The sequence below is a fragment of the Chelmon rostratus genome, chromosome 7 (assembly GCF_017976325.1).
Source record: "Chelmon rostratus isolate fCheRos1 chromosome 7, fCheRos1.pri, whole genome shotgun sequence".
NCBI classification, from domain to species: Eukaryota; Metazoa; Chordata; class Actinopteri; order Chaetodontiformes; family Chaetodontidae; genus Chelmon; species Chelmon rostratus.
Window position 1 is genome coordinate 1548245 of NC_055664.1, and position 24726 is coordinate 1572970.

The 24726-nt window shown below is 42.9% G+C and overlaps 1 protein-coding gene across 3 annotated transcripts in view; it reads left to right on the forward strand.

Moving 5' to 3' along the window:
• Positions 1-12623: 12623 nt before the first annotated feature.
• The window catches only part of myo18ab (myosin XVIIIAb), a 135710-nt gene continuing 123607 nt past the window's right edge, over positions 12624-24726 (forward strand). For all 3 annotated transcript variants that reach the window (XM_041939928.1, XM_041939930.1, XM_041939929.1), the window contains exons 1-2: positions 12624-12750; positions 14877-16009. In XM_041939928.1, coding sequence (XP_041795862.1) covers positions 14990-16009 — 1020 coding nt within the window. In that variant the 5' untranslated portion in view covers positions 12624-12750; positions 14877-14989. The remainder of the gene's footprint in view (positions 12751-14876; positions 16010-24726) is intronic.

The window sequence follows — 24726 nt, forward strand, 5'->3', positions numbered from 1 at the left end:
ACAAGGCTGAAGGGCTTTGAAGGCAATAGACTGAACTGAAGAGCAGACCAGGCACAAACTAAAGAAAACGTCCTTATGCTATAGTCTTCTATTAAGAGGAGGACAGTGTCAGGTGTCAGAGGCACACAACTTTCGCATTTTTCCCTCTAGATCTATATTGCTCAAATTCTTTTCTTTTGTTGCAATGTCTCTCCTAAAAAAAATGTACAATTTATTACAAGTGTAATACCTCCACGTTTAAAAGCTCCCCTATAGCTCACCTGGTAGATCGTATTGTTCAATTCAATTCAGTTCATTTGTGAGACAAAAGGTATCTCATGACACTTATGGAAAGTGTAAAATATAGAACAGGTCGAGACAAATTTTATTGTACAGAGAACAACAAGTCCAACAATTCTTCATTGAGCAAGCACTTGGCGATGGCAGCAGGGAAAAATGTCCTTTTAACAGGCAGAAACCTCGAGCAGAACCAGACTCTGAGTGGGTGGCCATCTCCCTCAACTGTTTGGGTTTAGAGAGAGACAGCAAAAGAAAGAGGGAGAGAGCAAGAGTGATATGCACAGCAATGAGAATAATAATAGCAGCCATAAAAATAATAGAAATATGACAGAACAGAATATTCGATATGAAAGTACAGTGCTGTGAACAAGTATTTGCCCCCTTCCTGATTTCTGTGTTTTTTGCATATTTGTCACTCGCAAAGGTTTCAGTTCATCAAACCAATTTTAATATCACACAGAGACAACCCAAGGATATATAAAATGCAGTTTCTAAATGATGATTTTGTTTACCAAGGGGGGACAAAATACAAACCTATCTGACCCTATGTGAAAAAGTAATTGCCCCCCCCCTTGTTACTCACAAAGTAACTGTGACTAACCACAGTTTTGGGAAAGCTGAGTTCAATTTCACAGGCCACACCCAAACCTGATTGCCACCACCTTTGTTGAATCAGGAATCAGGAATCAGGAATCATTTATTGTCATTACACAAGTTTCCAAGTGCAACGAAATTATGTTCAGTTACAACCGTCCCAGAGGACACAATGGCACAAAAGATACAAATACAAATAATAAACAAATAATTGACATGGGAAGACAGGGACAGGAGAACCACAATGCAGTCAGCAGGGTGGCACTTCGCTTACTTAGATGAAAAACAAATGAAAACAGGAGGGGAGGGAGAGGAGAAAAAAAGCTAATCTCCGACGTTGCCCATTGGGGGGGGCACAGTGTGGGCTTGGTAAAAAAAACCTCAGCACAAGCAACATTTAAGACATCATAACAAGACTGAAACACCTGCACATGTGGGTAGGGGAAGGAAGTCGGGTGGGGTCACAGAACAGTCGCCCGGGGGAGGGCTGCAGCTCCTACAGGGCGCCATCCTCAACCCTTGGCCTACTACGCCACACAGGGGAAGGAGGGGGGTGAGGAGCCAAAGAAGGCGTTGAATTGAGGGTAAGGGTGAATGTCCCAGAAGGAGGTGGGGGTCGGAGCATCTTGTCTGCAGAAACATCCAGGAGAGTGGAGAGATAAGGCCGTTTATGTCTGGGAGCCAATGGAGATAACAATTGTTTTGGGACAGGCAGACACTGGAATTTTTCTGTCTGCCCTTGAGTCTCTCTGGTCTCAAGGTGGCTTGCTCCAAAATGTCCGAATTAGTGACCAGATTCAGCCGAGCCGAGCCGACAGCTTCTCCAAGTTGTTATCTGACCGGCGAAGGAGCTCAGGAATCGCATCCAGTTTGCGATTGAGCTCACAAATCGATTGAGTCTGAGTGCTGGCAGCCCTGCACATTCCCTCGATCATTAAGCAGCTTGCCAATTTCCGCCAGCGTCTTCCTTATTATGCAGTAGATCAGGTATCCGCCAAAGCCAAACAGCAGAAAACCTAAGATCATAAATCCAATTGTGTATGTATCAACATCCTCAATGGAAAGAACCGACAGACACACGATCCTCCACTTCTCAAGAAATCACTTAAAGAGAATCTGTTAGACAAAGAGAAGTAGGCTACAAAATCTCAAGAACAAACGCATCATGCCACGATCCAAAGAAATTCAAGAAGAAATGAGAAGAAAAGTGACTGAAATCTATCAGTCTGGAAAAGGTTACAAAGCCATTTCCAAGGCTTTGGGGCTCCAGTGAACCACTATCAGAGCCATTATGCACAAATGGAGAAAACTGGGAACAGTGGCAAACCTTCCCAGGAGTGGTCAACCAACTAAGATTACTCCAAGAGTGCGACGACAACTCATCCAGGAGGTCACAAAAGAACCTAGAAAAACATCCAAAGAACTGCAGGCCTCTCTGGCCTCAGTTAAGGTCAGTGTTCACGACTCCACTATAAGAAAAACACTGGCCAAAAATGGCATCCATGGGAGAGTTCCCTGGCGAAAACCACTGCTGTCACAAAGAACACAAAGACTCGTCTCATATTTGCCAAAAAGCATCTTGATGATCCTCAAGACTTTTGGAGAAACATTCTGTGGACTGATGAGTCAAAAATTGAACTTTTTGGAAGGTGTGCAGCCCGTTACATCTGGCGTAAAAATGGCACAGTGTCATGACCCGTGCTCTGCACGTAGGTTTTTTGTTAAGTTTCCCATTATGTCTTTGCCTGGTTTTTGTTACTTCCTGTTTTATTTTGAAGGTTCTTGTTATGTGTCTTTGTGTTGCTTTACTTCCTGTGTTTTCCCTCCCGTGATTGTCTGATGTGTTCCACCTGTGTGTCATTAGTGTTCCTGCCTTGTGTATTTAAGTCTGTGTCTTTCCCCCCAGTCTTTCTCGGGTCGTTGTCAGTGCTACCTCATTGTCTTGTCCCCTTGCCGTCTGCCTCAGTCACAGCCACAGTCATTGTACTTGCCTTAGCTCCCATAGTAAGTGTTTGTCGTGTGATTTCTTTGTTCTTTTGTTTCTTCTTTGTTCTCCATGTAAGTTTGTTTCTAGTTTTGTCATCATCTCTTGTCATTCAACCAGTTTAAGTAAGCGTGTTTCTTTAGTGTTGTCTGCGTTACCTTGCCTTTATGTTACCTTGCTACTATTCTTTAGTCTTAATCATAGTTATAGCCAAAGCCACTGCCATGATTACAGCTTTAGTTATAGTCCTAGCCTAGTGAGTGTTTGTTGTAGTGATTCCTTTGTTATGTCCGAGTCGTGTTTCATGTAAGTGTTCATCGTAGAGTTTTCTTAGTTCATGTTCGTGTCTCTGTTCAAGTCTGTGTTATCCCTTAGTTTGTCTGAGTTCATGTCTGTGCCATCCTGAGTGAGTTTTCTGTTTATTGTATTTTCCATAGCCTAGTTTTGTTTCGTAGGTTTTCGCTTGATGGCCGATTTTCAGTTTATTATTGTAGTAATCACTGTTTCTTTTGTGATTCTTCATAGTGCCTATTTTCCCCTGAGTTTTCAGGAGTGATTTTGTTTCTGTAGTTTTGTCAGTTAAGTTCAAGGTCTTTCACCGTCATTTGTTTCTTCTTCCTACATTTTCTGTTTACTTTAAGTCATTGATATTTTGCTCATAGTCTTGTCTTTGTCTATAGTCTTGCCGTGTAGTGTGTTAGTGAGTTTCTTGTGTTGCCTTAGTCTTGTCTCTAACTCAGTTGTGTTGCGTGTTAGTGTTAGTCTATTTTCCCCAGTGTTGTCTTTGTGTGTGAACCCCATTGCCCTAGTGTGTCTAAGATCTTAGTTCCCCGAGTTTTGGTTTTGGTTGTACTATCTTTGTGTTTAATAAATTCATTTATTTTGGACTCTACGTCCCCGCTGTGTCTGCATCTGGGTTCAAACCCATAGTTTCCCTAAGTCCCCACTCCCTGACACACAGCATTTGATAAAAAGAACATGATGCCAACAGTAAAGCATGGTGGTGGCAGTGTGATGGTCTGGGGCTGCTTTGCTGCCTCGGGACCAGGACAACTTGCTGTGATTGACGGAAAAATGAATTCTGCTGTTTACCAGAAGATCCTGCCATCAATTTGTGCCCTCAAACTCAAGCGCTCTTGGATCATGCAGCAGGACAACGATCCTAAACACACCAGCAAGTCCACCTCTGAATGGCTCGTGTTGCGTGTTAGTGTTAGTCTATGTTACCCGGTGTTGTCTTTGTTCTTTGTGTGTGAACCCCATTGCCCTAGTGTGTCTAAGATCTTAGTTCCCCAAGTTTTGGTTTTGGTTGTACTATCTTTGTGTTTAATAAATTCATTTATTTTGGCCGGAGTCAGAGCTGCTTCTGCCGCCGCTGCCAGCGCCTGGGCCGCCTCCAGTGCCCAAGCTATCCTCGCCACCAGTGCCCAAGCCATCCTCACCTCCGGTGCTGCCGCCGCCTCCTGAACCTGAGCTGCCACTGCTGTTGCCGCCGCCGCCGCCGCCGCCTCCTGACCTCGAGCTGCTGCCGCCTCCTGACCTCAAGCTCCTGCTGCTGCTGCTGCCGCCTCCTGAGCCCAAGCTGCCGCTGCTGTTGCCGCCGCCGCCTCCTGACCTCGAGCTCCTGCTGCTGCTGCTGCCGCCGCCTCCTGAACTCCAGCTGCTGGCGCCTCCTGACCTCGAGCTCCTGCTGCTGCTGCTGCCACCGCCTCCTGAGCCCAAGCTGCCGCTGCCGCCGCTGCCGCTGCCTCCTGTCCTTGAGCTGCTGCTGCCAACGGCGCCGCCGCCTCCTGAGCCTGAGCTGCTGCCGTTGGCAGCCATCTCCAGACCTCGAGCTGCTGCCGCCTCCTGACCTCAAGCTGCTGCTGCTGCCAGAGCCAGAGCTGCCACCTCCTGAGCCTGAGCTGCTGCCGCTGCTGCCGCCTCCAGACCTCGAGCTGCTGCCGCTGCTGCCACTTCCTGACCTCGAGCTGCTGCCGCTGCTGCCACTTCCTGACCTCGAGCTGCTGCTGCTGCCGCAGCTTCCTGATCCCAAGCTGCTACTGCTGCTGCTCTTGTAGGAACAGCACATTATTGTAGTAATCTCTGTTTCTTTTGTGATTCTTCATAGTGCCTATTTTCCCCTGGGCCTCGTGGCCCAATTGTTGAAAAACGTGTGCTATGAGTAAACTAGTGAGTTCAGGATGCTAGGCAGAGAGGATGTACGATGGCCCTCTATCAACCCCTCAAAGCACTTCATGACCACTGACGTAAGGGCTATGGGGCAATATTTGTTGCAGGCTGGTGAAGAGTTTCTGGGATCAGGGATAATTGTGGACCGGAGGGTCGCCGGTTCGATTCCCCCCCACCGGACTGGCAGAGAAATTTGGGTGTGGTGGAGTATCCCCTCCCCTTCCATTAGCCGGCTGATGTGCCCTTGAGCAAGGCACTTAACCCCCCATATGCTCCCCGGGCACCTAAAGTGGCGAATTTGGTAGTGGATTTGGATGTTTGTAATCAGAGAGGAACAGAGGTTAACTATACATATGAGTTGTACAGTCTGACAGCGGGTTGCACTGAGGGTGTCTCAGTCGGCCACTGAAGGAGCTGCTGAGCTCCTCTACAGTCCGGTGCAGTGGGTGAGAGTTGTTGTTCATGATGGCTGTGAGCTTGGCCAACAGCCTCCTCTAACCCACCTCCTCCACAGAGTCCAGTGGGCAGCCCAGGACAGAGCTGGCCCTCCTGACCAGCTTGTTCAGTCTCTTCCTGTCCCGCTCTGTGCTGCCCGGGGCCCAGCAGACAAAAGCGTAGAGGATAGCAGAGGCAACCACAGAGTCAGAAAAAGTCAGCAGGGTTTTGCACACTCCGAAGGACCTCAGTCTCCTCAGAAGGTGGAGGCGACTCTGGCCCCCCTTGTACACATACCATATACAGTGCCGTTAAAAAGCATTTGCCCCCTTCCCGATTTCTGTGTTTTTTGCATATTTATAACACACAAAGGTTTCAGATCATCAAACACAGAGACAACCCAAGGATAAATAAAATGCAGTTTCTAAATGATGATTCAATTTATTAAGGCACAAAAAAAATCCAAACCTGTCTGGCCCTATGTGAAAAAGTAATTGCCCCCTGAACCTAATAGCGAGTTGTGCCACCTTTGGCAGCAATAACTGAAATCAAGCGTTTGCAATAATTGGTGAGTCTTTCACACCGCTGTGGAGGAATTTTGGCCCACTCTTCTTTGCAAAATTTGTTTCAACTCTGCCATATTGGAGGGTTTCCTATCATGAACTGCCCGTTTAAAGTCACACCACAGCATCTCAATTGGATTTAAATCCGGACTTTGACTTGGCCACTCCAAAACCTTAATTTTGTTTGTTTTTTTTGAGCCATTCAGAGGTGGACTTGCTGGTGTGTTTAGGATCGTTGTCCTGCTGCATGATCCAAAAGCGCTTGAGTTTGAGGGCACAAATTGATGGCAGGATCTTCTGGTAAACAGCAGAATTCATTTTTCCGTCAATCACAACAAGTTGTCCTGGTCCCGAGGCAGCAAAGCAGCCCCAGACCATCACACTGCCACCACCATGCTTTACTGTTGGCATCATGTTCTTTTTATCAAATGCTGTGTGTCAGGGAGTGGGGACTTAGGGAAACTATGGGTTTGAACCCAGATGCAGACACAGCGGGGACGTAGAGTCCAAAATAAATGAATTTATTAAACACAAAGATAGCACAACCAAAACCAAAACTCAGGGAACTAAGATCTTAGACACACTAGGGCAATGGGGTTCACACACAAAGAACAAAGACAACACTGGGGAAAATAGACTAACACTAACACGCAACACAACTGAGTTAGAGACAAGACTAAGGCAACACAAGAAACTCATTAACACACTACACAGCAAGACTATAGACAAAGACAAGACTATGAGCAAAATATCAATGACTTAAAGTAAACAGAAAACATAGGAAGAAGAAACAAATGACGGTGAAAGACCTTGAACTTAACTGACGCCACTGTGCCCCTCCCTTTCAAAGGCAACAGTCCGCCTAACCTACCAAACAACAGGAGGTTAGCCACGATTTGCCTACAGTGTCTCAAGAAAAAAATTAAAGGCCAACAAACAATACTATGATCAATACAAAACATTCATGGAGGAAACCATAAACAAAGGTGATGCAGAGCCTGCCCCTACAACATCTGAGGGACAGGCAGAGTGGTACCTGCCGCATCACGGCATCCATCACCCCAGTAAACCGAACAAACTGAGAGTTGTTTTTGACTGTTCGGCCAAATTCCAGAGTGTTTCTCTAAACAACTGTTGGTGGGAGATTAAAACAGTCATCTCTCTGCCACAAAGTCGAGCACCCAGTCATCTTACCAAACAAAAGTCATATTACTAAGCTGATTGTGTCCCACTACCATGCTAAAACGTGCCATCAGGGTCGAGGTCAGACACAAATGGAGCTTAGAGCAAATGGATTCTGGGTCATTGGTGGAAGCAAGTTGGTTGCTAAACAAATACACACCTGTGTGCTTTGCAGGAAACTTCGACGTCCGACTGAAAGCCAACGGATGGCTGAACTCCCTAAAGAACGTCTTGAAGCCTCAGCACCGTTTACATACAGCGGCAAGGACTGTTTTGGTCCGTTCATTGTAAAGAAAGCCCGCAAAGAATACAAAAGATATGGTTTGATTCTCACATGTCTGTACTCTAGAGCTGTGCATATAGAAATGCTCGAAGATTTATTTACTTTGCTACTTCCTGTTTTGCGGAAGCCAGGCTTCTTGCTCCCGTCTCAGAAAACGACATGCACGTGTTGCTCCAGAGTTGGTAAAACATGCACATGAACTATTTACTTCTTGTATGCTGTGTTGGAACTTGTAGAAAGTGATTTTATTGTGGTTCGCTTCGTGTTTTTTGTGTGTTTTATATATCTTGTGGAAGGAGTGTTACTGCGAGGTGTGTGTGGAAGACAGGCTGCTAGCAGGCTGAGTTCAAGTTTAGCCTCTTGGAAAGCAGAAGGAGGTATGATGAGACTAATGGTGTATTCCTTGTCAAACGAGTGTTTCATTGATTTAAAACAAGAGAATTTGTCATTATTTTTATTTACATATCAGCTGTAATTCATTACTGTTTAAAAACGGATTATTTCATGTAAAATTCATGATTTGAGTTTACTAAAAATTATTGTTTATTAAGTTAAAATGATGATGATTTCTGAAATATAACACCACGGCATTTGTATTTTCATCTGTTTTCATAGTTTTCACGATGTCATAAAGTAACAGAATGTGTCGAAAGCCAGTGGTGAGAAGAGAGGAGAGAATTAAAAGAACTCCAGTCGAAGCTCTCTGCGTCTTGCGTGTTAATTCCAAGTGGGCCGCTACATACAGTACTAAAAAACATTTAACGTATATGAAAGAAATGCCTAGAAAAGGTATCGTTACATTAAGAGATTGTGAATATACTTGGATCTTCAACTATACCACATTTTACAAAAGATTTGGGGTCATGTCAAGCTGCAGCCCTTAAATGTGTGAGTTGTGGAACAGAGATTTAGTTCCATTATTTGACATTAATGTTGAAATATTTAAGAATGTTGAAAAGAGCGTATTTATTTAAATCTCATTTATGTCATTATTGTATTTCAAAATGCAAAATGCTTGACCCATTATCAATTCTACATGAGTTCTATATAAAGTGTCACAGTTCATATGTTTATTAAGCAATATTTTGCTGCATTAAAGCTACAGTTTCCATACGTAGCTCCTCACAGCTTACACCTTGGATCCTGAAGACCTGTGCTCAGGAGAAAATCCCGAAGCTGTGGAAGGCGTCCTGTCTGGTTCCAGTCCCTAAGAAGCTGAGGCCATCTGACCCAGTCGCCCTCACATCCCATGTGATGAAGGTCCTGGAGAGATTGGTCCTAGCCCAGCTGAGTCCACAGGTGAAGACATTCCTGGACCCCCTGCAGTTTGCCTATCAGCCCCATTTAGGAGTGGGAGGATCTAAACCCATCACCCGCCCTCGCTCCCTGCTGGTATGGAGTAAACATTACAGCATACACATTGAATAGAAAACCCAAACCAGTGCACAAGTAAATGTAAAACTCTTGGGGTACTTTTTCCAAAATAAAATAATACAACTTACATTCAAAATAAAAGACAATAATTTATTTTCTTAATATTGTTTTCACAACACAAATGTGACACTTTTGTGGTCGTCACACTTCGGTGGAGGAATCCGTTCCCACTGACGAGCGCCAGGACCCGTCCACCGGGGAGACCCTCATCTGTGCCAAATGTCCACCCGGCACGCACATGGCCGCGCACTGCACAGACGCCACGCTACGAATTTAAACCAAGTTCAGTGTTTGTATTATTCAACATTTTTTCACCAATTTTTACACTTTTACTGCAAATGAATTTGCAGTAAAGGCTCCAAATATCGATTATCGGCCTCTGTAACTGCTAATAATCGGTACGGGTACTGAAGCACCCATATCTGTCGATCTCTAATACACTCTGCTAATTCTGACGCAGACTGTTCTTGTGCACATGTCAGCCTTTGTTCTGTCAATCCCAGGAGCACCATTTTGCCCCCCACAGGAAGGATTCAAAACAAAGTGCTAGTTTGTGTTTTGTCATTTTCATCTTTTTTGTAGTCTCACTCTTTACTCACTGCATTTCTTTTGTTTTTGTTTGTGGGCCTGTGCAGAAATGCTGCTTCCTCACAGGTCTCGGTTTATGACTGAGGGTGATGGGCGTCTGCTATCAGACCCACAACACGATGAAACTTTCTGGCTTCTTTTAAATCTCACCTTAAAACTTTCTTTCATTTTGAATGCTGACCTCCATCCAGTTGCAATGAGAGTAACTCATTCATGTCGATTTGGTTGTGACCTAAGCAGTGTGCATGTGTTTCAGCTGAAAGACTGTGATCTCTGCTCTAAAATGTGCATACAGCCAGTCACGCAGATGCTGTCATTAACCTGCACTCGTGCTGATTTGGTCAGCCGGGCTGTCAATCACCGCTGTTCTCAACACACCAAAACAACCACTGGAATATAAAGTAGTCACATCTGTGACCTTTTTCTTCCTCTTTATAATTATAAGACACAGTTTGTTTTTTTCTGCTACAAGTCCAATAGCTTTATTTCGGGCTGTTAACAATCCTATCTACACAAACAAGACACTTTTGCCACCACCTAATTCCATCAAGTCAAATACAATTTGTATTGGGTTTATTTTAAATTTGTTTATTTTATCGAAATGATTTGTTCTTTGGAGTTACATTTCATTTTGTTTTTGGAAAAGAAAAATCATCAAATTTCAAAAAATAGCCTCCTGCAGCTCTTCTTCTTTGTCTTCTTCTTCGTCGTGAGTTGGATGTTTTCTTGCGTCGGTTGTTGGATGTCTTCGTTCCTTGCTGCCTCTTCGTGGGCCCATATTTTGTCTTTGACCAGCAGCATCCGTTCCAGCTCTTTCTTTTCTTTTTCCCACTGCTCTGCTCTTCTGGCCCAACTCTCTGACAGTGTGGACAGCTCCTCTTTGCACTTGTCTCTGTCGTCTGAGAGCTCCTTTCTAAAGCTCTCCTCTCTCTCAGAGAGCTCCTTCTGGTGGCTTCGGTCTTCTGCTGCCAGCCGCTCTCGTAGTTCTTCGCAGGTGGCTTTGCTCTGATTTAGAGCCGACTCTGCGTCAGTCAGCTGGGCCAAGGTGACGATGTAAGCATTGGTTCGAGCTCGTCTTTTCTTGGTGGCCCTGCTGATCTGTTTGTCTTTCTGCACGAGGACCTCTTTCAGCTGGCTCACTTCTGCCTGCCACTTCTCATTCAGGGCTGTCGCTCCACTGGAGGCTTCGAGCTCTTCTACAGAGGCTCTCATCCTCTCGGGTTCGTCTTTGAGGAGGCTCTGATTAAGAGAGACCAACTCCTCAGCTCTCTTTTTCAGGTCCTCCTGTAGCGCCCTGCGCTCGTGGTTCCAGCTTTCGATGGCTTCCTCATGTGTGCGCTTCAGATCGGCGACACGTTGTTGCAAATAGCCGATCCATTCGTCCCTCTCGCCGATCCCCTTGATGGCATTCCGGAGATCGGCCTTTAACTTTTTGTTCTCCTCCTCTGCGCTGGAGAGTTTCTCCCGCAAGGTCCTTCTGTCTTCCAGAGGTGACTCCTGGGCAGAATGAGCAAAAGGATGCCGCTGTCTCTGATTCGAGGTGTTTACCCATCTGCCACTGTCCTGTCTTCTTGCCATTGTGGTCAATGTTGTTCTGAACTGATGATCTGATGTTCTCAAAAAAAAAAGCTAAACTGTCTCTTAATACAACTACTCAAAATACCAAAAGTGAGGGACTGGCTTCTTGGCTCTGGGGTGCCTAAGTATAGACAGTGACAGTGACATCAAAGATCAAGGTATGCCCATATATGGAAGTTGACTCCGCCTTAAAAAGAATGCACTTTTGAAAAAAAACAAAAGGCTGAGCAATAAGTAAAATCGTGCAAAAACATAAAAATGAACAATATATAAAAAGAGTGGTGACTGTTTGTCACGTGCGGCAGCTAAATAAAGTACTTGTTGTAATCTAAACTGCTTGTAACCGCCTCTATCAAGAACGCTGCGGCTGCCTGCAGGCTGTACTTTAACCAAGTCGCCACAAGGTGTCGTCATCTTTCCTTCTTAACTACTCCTTGCAGGATAAAACGGTTCAGCACATACGGACACTAACATGTTCACAAACTGTATCAGAGACAGTGACGTGAGTTACTGAAATATTTTTCTCATTCATTCATATATCCATATTTTCCCATAACCATTAAAACGAAATAAGTACATGAACAAAAAGCAGTCTCGTAATATTCCTTCCAAGAATTGATCTTGGGACATTCAGTGTGTTTGTCAGAGAGAGTTTCTAATTTCCAATTGTTAGCATGTTTATGCATTCCCATTATTTCTACAGGTTCAGCTGGACAGCCTCCAGTATTTTCAAGTATTTATTATTCTTATTTTAGTTTAAAAAGAGTAGGCCTCTCTGCAGAGGAGATGACATCACCTCTGTTTGCATCATCCCCATAATGTTCCCACAGGCATTGAGAAGTCGTTATAGGATAGTTAGAGTCTGGCCTGTATTAATCTCTTATCTCCTATTTTATAGTACAGCCCCCTCCTGTGCTTCAATAAGAGCATGAGATTGGTGATGATGGCCTGCCTGCTCATGCAAAGACAGGACCTGAAGTTATTTCCCAAAAACGTAACTTAATACATTTTACAGTTTCTAAACCTCTGAGTCACGAGCTTTAATATATCTTGGTAGCATTGTTGATTTCTCCAGATAAATTCTAATTTAGCTAAATTACTACTCAATTAAACAATTCAGTTTTTAAGTTGATCAAGCTTTTCATTCATACAAACTTAATGTGAGCATGGGGGAATGAGAATAGAATATGGATTTAATGGCATTACGGAGCTATGTCCATTTACTTTACCTCACATAATACTTCCTGAGGATCTCAGTTTCCTCAGGAAGTAGAGTCTGCCCATCCCCTTCTTGTACACAGTCTCTGTGTTGGATTTCCACTTATTTCACTATCTATCTATCTATCTATCTATCTATCTATCTATCTATCTATCTATCTATCTATCTATCTATCTATCTATCTATCTATCTATCTATCTATCCATCCATCCATCCATCCATCCACAGATAATCCACAATGATGAAGCATTCACACTGTAGCTCCAGCGTATGTCCAGCAGGGGGAGGTGGCGGGCCGCCTCTCGCTGTCGGCAGCGAAGCTGGGCTGGAGGCAGCCAGCTTTGATAACGTTAGCTAAAAGCCCGTCTGCGGCTTCTGTTCCTACCAGCCGTGCTGCGTCCACTAACCAGCTGTGCACCATTTGCTGTACTGGAGAACAGTGAGTATTTCTTCTTTAGCATCTCGTGTGCTTAGAGTGAAGGCACGCTTTCTGTTTGAGGACAGCAGTGCTGAGGCAGGCAGTCAGTCGGGCAGACCGCATAATTTTTAAAGGATCCCAATGTGTTGTTCCAGGATTTGCTTCACCAAAAATGAGGGCAAAGAACTAAGGCTGTGACTTGAGCTAATTAACTTAGGCTAGTTAGGTAGGTAGATTGCTCGCTGGAAAGTTGAACACAATCCTGATGAATTACTGTCTGCGTGTGCGTTTGAAGCTTTTTCATTTACCGTGGAATAGACTCGCTAATATTTGGTATTAGGCAACGTTACTCCCACCCACGAAACAGTAGCTCAGCTAGCTAACGTAGCCGAAAAGCTAGACCTATTTTAGCTCTGTCATGCTTTTTGTTCCGACTTCGCATCGTATGCGGAGTGGGGCTAATGTTGCTTTGTGTACGTTAGCGTGCCAGTTGTAATGTTATTGTTTTTAAAGCCAAGTCGATAAAGAAAAGACACAGCAGGCAGACCCTTACGGCTCAGACCCGTAACGTTTTTGCTCCCTAGCCCTGGTTGTTATAGCCGGAACGTGACGCTAATGTTGATACAAAGCTATCCATTCACCGTGGCCCTGCCTGTAGTTAAGGAGAGCTCCTTCAGGGCGGAAAAAGACATATTCGTGGTGTTCTGGCAAATTGGTTTGGAGGCAATCCACTGGGCAACATTTTGTAAAGCATCATCTAATGGTTTTGAGGCACTGAGTCATATGAACTTTTTACTATGTTTAGTATGTATGTGTTGTGGTTGGAGGGCAAAACTGTGGCACCTTCCAATAGCTCTGACGGCTGAGACGCCTGCCAGGCGCAAAGGAGACTTTCATAGCAGCTGGATGACAGTTCTAGCTGAGAGTACACAGTATTCCTCAAAGGAGAGATCCATGCCCAGTGTTACTGATGTGTAGGAGTAGGAGGTGATTGTTTGTGTGGGACTCCAGCCTGTGGACAGAGGAGTCACTCAGCAGCTAATGAGAACCATGCTGGAGGATGTATCTGCATGTCTGCTTGTGGCAGGAAGAGTCCCTGATTTTTGAGGGTTTGGAGAGACCCAGCTAAAAATGAAGCCAGGAATGTGTTTCGGTTTATCCAAGCTCCTCCAGTGGCCTTTGTAATGTAGGAGTGTTGGAGGTCTATATTTTACAAGGTCTTCTACACATGTGGACAGTTCCAACAAGCCATGAGACTTGTGCAGACTTTAGGATGCCTGCTTAAACGTGATAAAACATGATGTTCTTCATCTCAGTCTTAAGCTTCTGACACTCTCTGACATAGCCAGATGCTAGTGGGAATTAGGCTATTTAATACTCTTGCCACTTCTTTCAATAGGTGTTGCCCATTTTCATAATTTGGAAACTTTTTCTGTATTATATCATAATTGTACAGTACGTTGCAATTAAGTTTAAAAAAAAGAATTTTTCAATATATAAAAAAGTGAAAAATCCACTACCACTATGTGCCCAGTGCCCACAGAGAGGTCTTTAAAATGACTGAGTTTACGATTTTATCAAATTGAGCCATAAACAGATTTGCCTGAATGGTAATTTTATCAGTTAACAGTTACTTAAGAGAACTGACATACATTGATATTACAATATCCAATTAGTTTCACTACAATATGAGATTTTATTCATAGCACTCACTCCTAGCTCGATAAATGACTTGCTGATGCATTTTTTTTTCGATGAACAAATGCATATATGTTATGATAATAGATATCTGGGATTAATCTTATGTGTTATTATGATCTGTCTCTTTAAGATAGCTTTCTTATCTTGCTTAAGATAGCATTACAGTCAAGAGAAACGATGTTCTCAATCAGATTTTTCCAGTTCATTGAAAAGAACCACATCTAAATATTGTCACTGATTGATGATGTGTCTATTGAATATCTATCACAAGTCATCCTCAAAATATTGTCAAATCAATAATCTGAATGTATTTGAAAATACTTATTATCATATATGTGATTTTTGTCAGTGTTGTCCAGCTTCAAATGAAAGTTGAGGACAATTCTTCATTAAATATGAGTATTTCGTGAGTTTAAACACAGTTTGCTATCCATCTGTTTCCCCAGGGGATTTGTCCCTGCTGGCCACAACAGCAGCACCTGACGAGTGAACTGGACCCCCAGTTCTGTAGGGACAATAGAGCAACTTTGGACGCAAACACAGCGTTTAGTTTGTCACCATGTTTAATCTAATGAAAAAGGATAAGGAGAGGGAAGGGAGTAGGAAGGAGAAGAAAGACAAAAAGGAGAGAATGTCTGCAGCAGAGCTGCGCAGTCTGGAAGAGATGAGCATGCGGCGTGGTTTCTTCAATCTCAAGAGGGAGGCCAAGCGTGAGTCCAAGAACAAACTGGAGATCTCCAACCCCATTCCTATCAAAGTGGCCAGTAGCAACGAACTCACCCTCACTGACATTGAGTCTGATGGGCTGAGCAACCGAAGCAGCATGGTTCTGGATGACCAGCTTAGCGCTGCCAGCTCCACTGACGACCTGAAGGGTGAAGGCGGTGGAGGTCAAGATGGACACCGCAGCTCAGTACGTGATCGCGTAGCTCATTTTGGTTCACTTGCGAAGCAGAACTCCTCACAGGTGGGTCAGATGATGAAACGCTTCTCTTTTTCCCAGAGGAGCAAAGAGGAGAGCCCTTCAGAGGGCTCCACCCCCTCAGGCCAGAACTCTGCTGCCCCATCTCCACAGGTGGAGAGCAAAGTTTTCAGCATGCTCCGCAAGCACAGCCTTAAACAGCAGCCTGGAGCATCAGCCACCAAAAAAATCTGCATCCCCGAAGTAGTTGACAAGACCTTCCCTGCACAGCTGCAGCTCCCAGCTGTGGTCGCACCGAGTGCACCAGAAACACGTGAGCTAGAGCTCCAACGCCGCAACACTGGCGACTTTGGATTTTCTTTGCGTCGCACCACTATGTTGGACCGCAGCCCTGATGGAGGAGTGTACAGGCGTGTGGTCCACTTTGCAGAGCCAGGCGCCGGTACCAAGGACCTTGCGTTGGGGCTGGTGCCGGGTGACAGGTTGGTGGAGATAAATGGACGGAATGTGGAGAACAAGAGCCGGGATGAGATAGTTGAGATGATCCGTCAGTCAGGAGACACAGTGAGGCTGAAGGTGCAGCCGATCCTTGAGCTGAGCGAGCTGAGCCACTGCTGGCTGAGGAACACAGAGGGACAGCGCAGGGAGGCCAGATATGTAAGTAGCTTGTCCACTGTCTGTCTACAAACAGATAAAGATCTCTGCTACACTCATTGTGCTCTGTTTTGACTGTTTTCTCACCATTTGTGCCCAGTGTCAGAAACTTTTTTGACTGGTTGATTTGCTGCAGCAGAAACAGAGCAGGTTCTCAGGGATACACTATTTGGGTTCTTCTTTGTTGACAAGCTATTTCTAAGACATCATATCTAAGTATCTGATCATGATGTAGGAGGTGGTGCTTGCTGGATGTCAGAAACATCAAGGCATCCTGCTAACTGCCTTTATTGGTTTGAAAAGAAAGCTTCAAGACTTAATGAACTGAAGGAATAGCATGGTTTTATGACTTTCCACTCTAGCCTTGGCTTTACAATGTATTTGTTAAAATTGTGCAGATAACACATTTTTTAACATTAATGGAAATTCTGTGATTATTTCTTTATTTGCATAAGAATGCATTTGCTACAGCATACATTTGAGTTCTGTGAATTAGGGGTTGAGTGATGTTATTTTTAGGGCTTATACCGATAATTAGCAATCAAGAAGATTGAGAACACATTTGCTGTTTTTCTATATAAATGTATAGAAAAACCACTATTATGTTTTCCTTTATGTTATCTTTGCAGATAAGAAACTGGTGGTTAAAAAACCAACCAAACTAACAAAAGAGGCCCATCTCTGGGTGTAGCGTAGTGCTGCTACGATGTGTAACGTCAGACAGCCAATCGGCAGCATTATAAGGTCTTGGTGCAAGCATGCACATGGACTCACTGACACTGAGAACATTGAGAATGCAGAGCCTGAGACTCTGAGGAGGATCTGGTGGTTCACTGTGTCAGACACTGCTGCAAGGTCAAACAAGATGACGATACGGAGGCTGCTCTAGCAGTGTGGAGCTCCTCTGTGACAGCAACGAGGGGCAGTCTCAGTAGAGTGGCCTACCTTGATAGCTATTGTGATTCTACAAGTATTGTGATTTTATATTATGATATATTGTGATATTGTTTGCTTTTTAACACGAGACCATTGGAAAAAGTTGTACCATACACTGGACTGTGTATCATAAGTTACATGTGAATCTTTGTGTTTTATTTACATTATATTATATAGTTGCAAAATAGTCTTGTGCTCACATCCCTGTCCTACCCTACTGATGGAGTCATTCCTCTCGGTCATTTAAAGGATCATTGTGTCCTGTGGAAAATGTCATACATCTTACCACACCTAAATCAATCTTTTCACAATTCTTTGCCATCAGCTGCTGGTGGCAAAACACCTGCTGTGTGTCACTGGTAAGGGTGTGGTTGCATTACATGTTTGCAAGTTTTAACCTATACAGGGCGCTACCTCTGCAGCAGAAAGAATCAAGCCTCCGTTTCTCATTTTTCCTGTTACCCCGTCAATGCAAACCCAACACTTCCTTCATGTTGACCTGATGCGATGATACATTCAGCATAATGTACATAGCCACAGGACTAATTCTTTCAGTACAACAGACGACTGACACACTCACCGACCAGCTGCTCTCACTTCACTCACAGAAATACTGTTTTCATTCACCATGTCCAGTCTGTCCACTTTGACAACATTTCCTGTGCTGGTGTTTCACATGAAAGGTCTTCCAGTTGCTCAGTGGGCATAGTCCCTGACTTTCCTGGTAGGCTTTGAATGTGAAAATCTGCAGGAAATGTCATTGAGGGTGGCAGCGATCAAATAAAAATGGCAAACTATCAGCAATTGAAATTAATTAGTGAATGAATCTAGCTTAATGTCAAAAATAGTTACTCAGCATGAGTTGTACGTTTAGTCATCTGGCTCAGCCTTTGTTCAACAGTGTTTTTAGCTGTTAACACGTAATGCCATCTAATGTGCACAGAAAACGTCTCACTATTTAAGGACTGTTAATTTTACATTTTATTTCAACATTCAGCATTATTTCTGTCTGACAGACAAATAGATTAGCTGTAAATAGACTAGCTGGTTTGAATTTGGCAGGTATAGTAGGACTCCTCTGGAAAGTGCTGATTGTGATGAAATATTCTGATAATAATGCTAATAATAGCCGATTAACGAAACTTCATGTGCAGCCTTGTTCTCTGACTTATAGCATTGTACACTGACTAACTGTTTTTTGTTCAGTTGGTTGGGCTATACAAGTAATTTATCATTGTGGTCTCAGGGAAAACTCAAAATGTTTCAACAAGTATCTTTTTGAAGATACTGAATCAGTGTTAGAGTCATTACATTTGTGTGTGCAGATACCCTGCATCAACAGAAGCTGAGTGTCCTCTAGTAGGGCCTGCTTGGCAGCATTAGAGGGCTTTGTTTGTTTGCCTCCGTTGGCTTTGGTTCAAGGGTCCTTGTGACACAGTCAGACTGAAAGGGACTCTGCCCACCCCCCCACCCCTCCCCCCAATCACAATTCATCTGCTCTAGGAGGCGAGGAGTGACTCTGTGTAGTCAGTGTTGTCCATTTCCTTACAGGACACAAGCAGTGACTAGCTGTAGAAGCTCCTTCTCCACAGTGGCTGTTTGCTGGAACACTCCTCTCTGCCTGTGACTGGGTAAAAGACAGAAGTTGTGTCATGTGAGGAGCTGCTATAATGATTTCCATGGAGCAAACAGGAAGTGCACACCGGAGGGAGCTTTGTTTAAGTGTACAGGCAATGTTCGGTCTCTCTCCCACACAAACACACGTACACTTCCCCTCCTTTAACGTCAAGAGCCTGTCTCTGCAGCTGATTTGTCTATGTCTGTTTGTTAACTTTAATGGGTATTGCAGCTTAAGCAGACTGAAGAGCCATCATTCAGTCCTGACAAATGCTTTGTAGAGGCCATATTATGCTCATTTTCAGGTTGATATTTTAACATAATATCTGATTACTGTAGTGCAATGAACATGTGATGGGGAGCATCGGTTTCTGTAAAATCGTGTGTGTGTGTGCGCGTGTGCGCGCGTGTGTGTGTATGCGCGCGTGTGTGCGCGTGTGTGTGTGCATAGTTTTCATGTTAAAATAACATATTATTTTTCTCATACTGTCAATTGCTGCAACACTGCTTTCTCTCTGTCTGCAATGCTTCGTTTTAGCTTCCAGTTAGCAGGACTTTTACTGTGAATATGACCACAATAACCTCTTCTAACTGTGATTACGACCGTGGCTCAGGAGGTAGAGTGGTTTTCCACTTACCAGAAGGTGGTTCGATCCCTGGCCTCGGCAGTCTACATGTCCAATTATCCTTGGGCAAGATACTGAACCCCAAGTTGCTCCGGATGCTGCGCATTGGTGTGTGAATGTGTTAATGCTCATGATGAGCAGGTAGCCATGTTAAATGGGTGAATGCAGGCTCGTCTTGTAAAGCACTTTAAGTGGTCGGCAGACTAGAAAAGAGCTATATAAATACACTCCATTTACCATTTAAAATAAAAACTTCACACACATATTCAACCAAGACTGGACTAGTGTTAGCTAATGTGGCTCCTTCCATGGATTGGACTAATGTTGTAATATTGCAATATGTTTAGGGTGGATGAAGCAGTCCAGCTGCCTCGCAAGGTGGTAGTGATAATGATAAAAGTTATCGATATGGTATGAATGAAGATTTAACTGAGAACATGAAAAAAGAAGAACACAATATGACAAAGCAGCATTCTGGCTGTTCCCACTAAACTGCAGTAGTTTGGGTTCAACAGATGAAGTCACCCATCACTGTGTCAGTCCACCCAAAGCTGGTGCCAGGGGCCTTCCACACGAGCATGAACACATTAAGATTCTGTCGAATGTGACCAGCATGGGCAGGATCTTCTGTCTTGGGGAAGAAGGCTTCTTATTTTTGGCAGTATATTTTTTATAGCAATGTTTTTTATTGTTCTTTTGTGGCAATATATATTTCTTTAATTTTTTTTTCATTGTTCTTGTATAAAATGTACATATATAGTCAAATTTTATTTTGTATTTTCTGTTTTGTTGTTATTCCTATTGCTACTGCCTGCTGCCTGTAACACTCAAATTTCCCTGGCTGGGGATTAATAAAGTCTTATCTTATCTTATCTTATCTTACTACCTACTTGCCTCCTCTTGCATTTGGCAGCAGGTTCTGGTATTTTTTGGCTGTTTTGAAATGAAGCAGATTGCTCTGTCTAGAAGCAGGTAAAATATTTAATTTGTACTCAATGTTTAATCAATTCAGTCAATTAAATATTTAATATTTAATGCAGACTCATGAAAACAGACAGCAGAGAGCCAGAATAACAACCTCTCTGGGTCTTTTTCTGGCCATTTGTGGGCACTGGCTCCCTGATACTGTAAGTCTTTTAATTGAAATAGTGTAGCAGGTGAAGCTTGATTGATTGATTGGTCTATTGAGCCATAAATAAACATATTAATTTAAAATGAATAAAATTTTCAAGGCTGTAACAGTAATCCCGTAGTAGTCATAGCCATTTTAAAGCACATCCATATTTCCCTGTTGCTCTCGACTCACTTACGCTTTCTTTCTCGTTCCCCCTCTGCTGTCCATGGTGTACCCTCAATAGAGCCTGTTAACTTTGGCACAGTTATTGTTATTTCGACCCATTCAGGAAGCAATTCTGACTTAACTTGCTTCCACTTTTATTCAGACACTCTCCAGCTTTTCTGCTTCTTGTGCTCAAACAATTTCCTCATCCAGCCACATAATAAAATTAAAAGTTTTAGGCTTTACTTAATTTACATTCCCAGAATGTTACCGTTTTAATGGTAAAAGGAGTGGGAAACTTGAAATGTGTCATTGTTCAGTTATGTAACAGATACTCTCCCCAAGTTACTGTTCAACATGGATGATAAACATTCTTGAGCATTCAAGCATTCCTGCACAGATACGGTGACTTCAGCTAGGATACAAATTTTGCTTGCAGTAGGGGTGGCCTGTCCAAAATGTTCTTTCACAGTATGTTATTTTATATCACAGTAACAGTATCTAGCGTGGTATAATCATGCATTGAAAAAAATGTTTGAAATAACAATACCTTACTTCATCACATTTGATTATGTTCTTCTATTTGGAACTTCCATTCAAACAGTAACAACTGCCTCACATTACACTTCAGTCAAAAACAAAACAGTCAAAAAAGTTAAACTATTCTAGAATTATCACCACCAAATGTTGCTGTCATGTCAGAACATGGTAAGCAGTCCTGCTGCCTGAATCATGTGACCTTATGAGGAGACTGGAGTGCTGCATTGCACTGCCCACTCTAAACATATAGCAGAGACACTAAGCCATTTTCTCCTATGAATTCCCTAACGTTATGAGCAAAGCATTGTTGATATCAACACAACATCAGACAAAAGTTTACAAGCCCTTTTGGGGACATTTCTGTCACATTTCCTTAAAAAAAAAGTGAATCAACCGTGTATATCGTCAGATGGTGGAAGTACAATAAGTCTTATGTTGGTTCTTGCAGTCAGTCCCAGAGAAACTGGCTGCTTTTCTTATAGCATTACGGAGTTCATCTAGGAAAATGGCTTTAGTGTCTCTGTTACACGTATTTGGGGCCGGCAGCGTAATGTAGCAACCTGGACGGGGTCTTAAACAATGCAGTGCTGTATATTTACTCAAGAGTTTCAGATCACTCACAAAATAGTTGATGACTAATGTTGAAACTGTCCATCAGACATTGACTTCTCTCCCTCCTCCATCAGCCTTTAGCCTCAAAACCTCATTCCTCTTCCTCCATAAGAAAATCCCACGGGGAAAGAGTCAGGAAGTGGCCTATTTGTTCCAAAGCAGATTCCACAAATACCAGAGTGAGACCTAAAGGGAGAGGCCTGCTTCCTGTTGTTTCCAGTCAGCCTGTTAAGACAAGTGAAGATGGCTTCTTGCTACTTTAACCTCCACTCTCTCTCTCCCATGCTCCAGCCTGCTGTTTAGTTCCAGGCCCCTTCAATCTGGATTCCTGCTGCAAGTTTCAGATAGTTTTGGGGGAACGTCTCCAGCAAGCTGACAAGTAGGGCTATACCAAACCGTTCGAAGCTTCAGAGCTTCTTGCATAATGTTGACATAATGTTATGCTGAAGAATACCCTTCAGCCCAATGAAGGATACACCAGTATTAACATGGTCAAAAAACAGGACAAGGATGCCCTAAAAACAGCACTGCACAAAGTAGAGAAGAACTGAAAAATGAACAGTTTGGCAATTGGGACTCTGAAGGCCTGGAGGCATTTGTTAAGGGCAGTTAAATCAACATTCCATAGATTCTGGTGTTATTGCAACTTCAGCTATATATCTGCTGACTTACCTTCCAGACACAGCTCCAGTCTGGGCATGCGTTCTGTAGCACAGTAGCCTTTAGTGTTGATTGGCTATTACTTGTCATATGTAACCAATCAGCTAGCATAGACAATCAAGTTGATTTTCAAAATAAAAAACCCAGTGCAGACTCCTAATTGTATATCAGTAATCAGCACATTTAAAACACACACAAAAAGAAACCATTTAACTACGTAGCCCATTACGCCCTATTTACACAGTGTCAGCCACGGTGTCTACACTGCCCCCTGCTGCACAGTGAGCATGGGCGTGTTAATGACATTGCAGAGTGTAGCTGTTTCGTACTGCCTAGTGCTTTGAAAATATATGATACCCACAAAGTAGGAGAAGTCTACAAAAAGATATTAGGGTGTTTTCAGGTAGCTGTTTCCTCAGCTTGTACTGTAATTAAGAAATGGCAATTAAGAAGAACAGTGGATGTCTGAAGACGAAGAAATATATATTTGTGTATGAGTGTGTGTCTATATACTGCCGCTGAAGATTCTTCCTGAAGGTCTTTCAATATGTGGATGTATGTATGTGTGTGTAAGATGTGTGTGTATATATATATATATATATATGTATGTGTGCGTGTTTATATGTGTGTCTATATATATATATAGAGACGTGAGAACAAGGATCAGCAGTCGTGCTGCCCACATCACGTGACCTTGCAATGCAGCTGGATTGCTACATCAGACTGCCCACCCCAAATATATAGCACAGACGCTAAAGCCATTTTCTCATTTGAACTCTGAACCGTATCCACAGAATCAAGTCTAGACATTGTCATTGCTCTTTGTTTTTAGTCTCTAACCATGTGCATCAGGCCACTAAAGCAGCCATTTTGAATCTCATGATTATTTATTCAACCACATACTGAGAGCAAGAACTTCTTTTTCAGGAATGCTTGACCAAAAAAGCTCTTAAATCACAAACTGATATTTTCAAAAGTGGCTAGAAGTCTGTCAGTCAAATTTCAAATCCACTTCCCAGCAGAACACTACTACTGCACTGATGAGTGTCTTGCCTTGCCTTGCCTTGCCTTGTCTTTTTGTTTAGCATGTTTGCGTTGTAAATGAGCAGTACTGGTTTTGGTGCTAGTGCATTGCAGCTCAGATGAACAGGCGATGAAGGGCTCTTTTCAGTCTTCAGTGTGTGAGGGTTCATAGAGCTGTCAGGTCAGGAAAGACGAGGCAGGAGACAGGAATGCCATAGAACAAGTTGTAAGCAATGTGATGAGAGACACTTGTACTACTGGTAACACAACACACTTGATTTGTTTTAATTACATCTGTGAGGAAATGCTGTGCCAAGTTACGATAACGATTAATGATAGACAGAACAGTGGCTGACTCTCCCAGTGGAAGTCTAAAAATATCATACATCAAGACAGCTTTATCTCTATTTCTCACTCCTCCCTCTTTCATGCACACACACTCATACACACACCCAGCCAGAAATAGCAAACTGAAAGAATTTACCCGCTGAGACTAAATGTTCACAGAATGAACCCTCATTGAAATGTCTTAAATGCTTGTGAAGCAGTTTGATGTGTGTGAAATGATAGAAGCAGAGTAGAGCAGAGATAGAATCAGAGCATGATTGAGTTGATAAATGTGCTCCTATTCTAATGAGCAAAGACATGAATGAATGACGGTTTTACAGAATTAGTGAGGAGGCATAAGTTTGTTAGGGGTCAACCGATACCAATAGGACCAATAGTGATTATTAATAATCAAGGAGACCAATAATTACTTAATTAAATACTGCCAAATGGAGCTTTTCAGCATTATCTTTTTATATTTAATTTAAATAAATAACCAAAATATCTCCCTCAATGTTGTCTAAAGTAAATTAAGTAAAAAAAGAAGTAAAACTTAAATTTACATTAGATTTGAGTCCCAATAGTCCTAAATTAGTAGTTCCTGTCCAACAGCAACAGACTGTGGCGCAGACAGCAGAACTGATCAGCAGCTCTGATAAGACATCTTCTTGTTCTTCTCTCCCTCCTCATAAATCGCTGAGACTTCACTAACGATGAGTTCGCTCGGAACAGATGAGGGTGGTAGGTTTGTAATAGTTAACTGTCCATTACTGCAAAGGACATTATTTGTTGACTCTGCTCTGAAGAGTGACGGATTTGAAAGCCATTGTTTTGCCTCCATTGAGTGAAATCCTGCAATTATAATAGTGATAAGGATAATTATAATAATAATGATAACTATTATAATAACTTTAATTATGTAGCTCTTTTCACAACAAAGCTACAAAGTACTTTATTAAGGCATAAAAACGAAAAATGACTAGATAAATCTTTAGAATCGATACAGTAAAAATGACAAGAGAGGACTGAATTACAAACAGAAGAATAACTGGTTCAGAAAGCTGTTCTGAAAAAGTTTGGCAGGTTGTTCCAGAGTCATG